At 31.8% G+C, this 4445-nt stretch overlaps 1 protein-coding gene across 1 annotated transcript; it reads left to right on the top strand.

The window, feature by feature from the left end:
- Window positions 1–223: 223 nt before the first annotated feature.
- Window positions 224–4394, top strand: LOC143603936 (putative helicase MAGATAMA 3). Its single transcript, XM_077080583.1, has 12 exons — window positions 224–487; window positions 1264–1391; window positions 1478–1675; window positions 1741–1932; window positions 2065–2100; window positions 2188–2273; window positions 2355–2405; window positions 2521–2632; window positions 3344–3449; window positions 3537–3634; window positions 3724–3837; window positions 3914–4394. The coding sequence occupies exons 1-12, from the start codon at window positions 232–234 to the stop codon at window positions 4022–4024; spliced, it is 1488 nt and encodes a 495-aa protein (XP_076936698.1). The 5' UTR covers window positions 224–231; the 3' UTR covers window positions 4025–4394.
- Window positions 4395–4445: the final 51 nt, after the last annotated feature.

Genomic DNA, 4445 nt, shown 5'->3' with positions numbered 1-4445 from the left:
TATATATGAGTACTATGAATTTTATATATTTATTTATTTTGTTTTAATTTTTAGATCTTGAAAATATATTGAAAATTATGAATGTGTTTTAAAAAATTGGAAAAAAATTAAACATAAATAAAAACAAAACTACAAAAGTTAATTTTAAATACTTAAATGGGTTAAATGGGCCTAGTATATAAAATCAATGATTTAGATTTCAAACCACCAGAAGACTCTGCTGTTTGATTGATGGCGATAGAGAGGAACCTAATTGAAGAAGAAGCAGGATGCCTGCACCGCTTCTACAAAATAGTTCTCGGCTGGGACTACATTCGTCTTGTACAAAATAATCTGAAGCAGAATAAAGCACACGAAAAGGATTTAGGGCTAAAACACGTCAAGGACACGTATAAAGACGTTGATGACTATCTCGACACGTTTGAGCCTCTGCTCTTTGAAGAAGTTAAAGCTCAAATCTTACAAGCCAAAGATGACGAAGAACAAGGTATTATTATTATTATTATTATAAGTTTCAGTTGATGCACACTCTTAGCTAATTAGACTGTAACATGACTGATTAGGTTATCTAAAGTGAAACACCTAACTGTAGTATGACTAATTACAGTATTTTAACTCATCCTGTTGTAGTAGACCTTGAAGTGCAGCACTGCAGCATGTATATATATGTTTGATCTTCTTGTAGCTATAGTCAGAGCGTCAATTTATCACTGGTTTGATTCTGTTGATGAATAGTTAGACTGGAATACTAATGGATATTAATTGATTTTGATCAAAACTTGGCAGATCCAAATATGGAAGCAAGTATTTGCAATGTAGAGAAATAGAAAAAGAAAAAAAATAATATTATTGTTGACATTTTAGAACAAATGTACTGTTCGGAAATTAAGTTAGCCAAGAAACAAAACTGAGTTTAATTAAAAGAACCAGAGCATGACTTTAGATAAAAAAAAAACTAGAACCTAACAAACAAAAACTTAAACTCCTACCAATTAGAGTATTTAAACTCATTTAGTAGTAAACGTTGAAGTACAGCACATGTATATATATGTTTGATCTTCTTGTAGTTATAATCAGAGCGTCACTTCAAAGTTTATTACACATTTGATTTTGTTGAGGGAAACAATAGCTAACTAGACTGTAATAGGACCGATTAGGTCATCTAATGTGGAAAACCTAAGTGTAGTATGACTAATTAGATATGTCTATACTGTTATACATATCAACTGTGATATTTATGCCTTCTTTTTTCCTGTTTCTAAGAAACCGAATGGAAGCTGGGTATTGTAAATAAACCTTGTGAAACCGATGGATTTCATTTACTTGAGTTACTTGTTGATGATTGGGGATCCGTATCACAAAATGATCTGTTGCTAATGTCAGAACAGAAGGTAAACATTATGATTTTATCTTCATTTTCTCATATTTTCAACTTTATGCTACACTTTACAACTCTTAAGCGAGTACATTTTTGCAGTTTCAACATGATAATAAACGTCCCACTACTTATGCATTTGCATTAGTTGAGCATCGTGTGGCAGATAAGCTTAGACTTAGAATGCAGTTAGAAGGAGAAATAAAACGAGTGTCCACAAACGACGTCACCACTTCAAAGAGACTTTTGAATGTGCGTTCTCGTATTACCAATACAGACGTAGGGTGGTATGTAATGAAGGTAATATAATTCATATTTTACAAACTTTTATTGTATTTCTGTTGCCATTTTTGTCTTCTTTTTAGGTATGCAGTTTATCAACCATAGCTCGTGAATATGTTGCTATGCGTTCGATTAGTTTCTTGCCATACAAGGATTTGATTTTGAAAGCTGCTGATAATATTAATAAGTCTGAAGATCAAGCTTGGAGAATTTCTAAGCCTCTTATGGAATATATTCAAACAAACCATAATTCAACACAGCTGGAAGCTATACGTGTGAGCACTTACCTATTACCTATTTGCCCTCCTTTGACATGATGTCATTCAGTTGTCTTGATTTTTGACTGCTGGCAACATCTTTACACACACGTGTACATTAACTCTCGTTTGTATACTTGTTTCATGCAGGCTGGTCTATCACGCAGAAACTTTGTCCTGATTCAGGTTTTTCTTGTACCAAGATTTCTTGATTTTTTATTGAATTTGCTTTTTCACCTGAAAGAAACAAACTTCTATTATATGCTTTCTTAGGGTCCACCTGGAACAGGAAAAACACAAACAATTCTCGGGCTTCTTAGTGCTATATTGCATGCAACTCCAGCTCGCATGCATACTAAGTGAGTATAACTTTATTAGTCATTGCTTAAGGTTATCATGTTATTATCTTTGGTTTCGTTTGTTCATAATTTTTTGTGCAGGGGTAAAATAAGTGAGATAAAACGTGGACCAGATTTACGTATTGAAGACAAGTATGTTTTCTCACAGTTTCATTCTTTTAGCTTCTTTTGCTCAGTTCTCTCTTTTATATTGACATTTTATAACAATGCATCTTGTTTTGTGAAACATTTAATATTTTTTTAATAGGAAAAAGCAATGGACAAAAGCTTCTCCATGGTTAACTGGAATTAATCCTAGAGATGTAATAATGCCTAAAGATGGTGATGATGGTTTTTATCCCACTACTGGCAACGATCTAGTAAGTAACTTAGTTCTGTTTTATTATAATTTTATTTATCTTGGTGGTCCATATATACTTATATTTGCAGTTCATTACATAAAACTACATTATTGTGAGAAAAAAAAACGAACAAACCTAAATTGTTTGGTTTTTTGATCAATGATTTTCATTTTATAAAATTTTGTGCTTCTTAAAGACAAATGTGTTTGTTGTATATAAAAAGTCATAAAACAAGTTTGTTCATGTTTTTTTAAAATTTTAACCGCGTACCTACACATATGTAAGCTCTATACATAAGAGAAATTTGTTTTTATTGTTCTTAGATTTCAGCAAAGAAGAATAAACACTGCAACTCAACCATCTTCTTGTATTATAAAGTTATTATAAGATTCAAAAAGTGACAAATGTATTTGTTGTATATAAAAAAGTCATAAAACAAGTTTGTTCATGTTTTTTAAAATTCTAACTGTGTATATGCATGTAAGTTCTATATATAAATGAAATTTGTTTATATCGTTCTTGAATTTCAGGAAAGATGAATACACATTGCATTTAAACCATTTTGTTATATAACAAAGATATTTTAAGATTAGAAAAGTGAATGATTTTTTTGTTCTTTGTGTTCTCGCAGAAACTGTGTTCTACCTATAACCCTCTCTCTCTCTCTCACACACACACACACACATGTTATATTATTATATATAATATATTCCTCTAATGTCCACACAGAAACCAGAAGTCGTTAACTCCAGTCGCAAATACCGTGTGCGTGTTTTGGTGTGTGCTCCATCAAACTCTGCACTTGACGAGATTGTGTTGCGACTTTTAAGCACCGGTATTTGCCAAATATAATGCCAATTTTATCTTTTATTTTTCTTCATCTTTTTTGTTGTGCATTTATGTCACAATTTTCTGATTGTAGGCATTCGTGATGAAAATGATCGTTCTTACGCACCTAAAATTGTTCGAATTGGTCTCAAGGCACATCATTCTGTCCAGGCTGTATCTATGGATTACCTGGTATTTATTCTTTCAATGCCGCATTCATTAAAGCTTATCAAAATAGAAAATGAGGAATTACATTGGAAGTTTGACTGTTTGACGTTCAGGTGGAACAAAAACTTGCAAGCATGGGTTTCCAAACTGCTGATAAACAAAAGCAAGGTGGTGGTGCAAGGGACCGAGACACGATTCGTGCTTCAGTTATGGATGAGTCAGCAATTGTATGTAATTCCAGTTTTCAGCCTTATGGTGATATTTAAAATATCATATGAGTTATAATATGTTGTTTTTTCGCAGGTGTTTTCTACTCTTAGTTTCAGTGGTTCAAGTCTTTTCACTAAACTGAATCGCAATTTTGACATTGTTGTGATTGATGAAGCTGCTCAAGCAGTAAGTTGTTCTGGATAATACGGCACTGGAATTTGTTATTTGAAGATCAATTTTACAGAGGGTTAATATAATAAAAATCAATGTACTTTCTTTTTTTTCACTGAAAATCTTTCAACTTGTAAAATATACACGAAAAGTTACCAACCTTATTTATGTATATTAAAATCCCTTAACTTTTCTAAATACACATTGATTTTTGAAAAATAATGACTAGTTGACTTTTACATTGGTCAAGTTTGATAAAGTGACATCCAACATTTTTGAAGAAAAAGATTGTACCATTTTATTAGACCAATTTAAGAGTTAACAAGTTAATATTTAAAGAAAGAAATTCAAAACTACATGCATTTTAAACAAGTTTTGGGACTTTATTATAGGACTGTAAACGAACCGAGGCGAGTCAAGTTCTTGGCTTGTTTTTAAGCTGAAAGGTTGAGCT

This window comes from Bidens hawaiensis, unplaced genomic scaffold (genome assembly GCF_021521415.1).
Source record: "Bidens hawaiensis isolate Kalapana, Puna unplaced genomic scaffold, B.hawaiensis_p1.1 tig00063376_1, whole genome shotgun sequence".
Lineage (NCBI taxonomy): Eukaryota > Viridiplantae > Streptophyta > Magnoliopsida > Asterales > Asteraceae > Bidens > Bidens hawaiensis.
The sequence above is the reverse complement of the archived record's forward strand: the minus strand, read 5'-3'. Positions and strand labels throughout refer to the sequence as shown.

What these genes read in the sequence shown, in the direction of transcription:
- LOC143603936 (XM_077080583.1), top strand. Translation starts at nt 232, where the DNA reads ATGGCGATAGAGAGGAACCTAATTGAAGAAGAAGCAGGATGCCTGCAC. An exon ending in CAAAGATGACGAAGAACAAG is followed by an intron (nt 488 to 1,263) that starts GTATTATTATTA and finishes CCTGTTTCTAAG; the next exon opens with AAACCGAATGGAAGCTGGGT. An exon ending in CCAGCTCGCATGCATACTAA is followed by an intron (nt 2,274 to 2,354) that starts GTGAGTATAACT and finishes TTTTTTGTGCAG; the next exon opens with GGGTAAAATAAGTGAGATAA.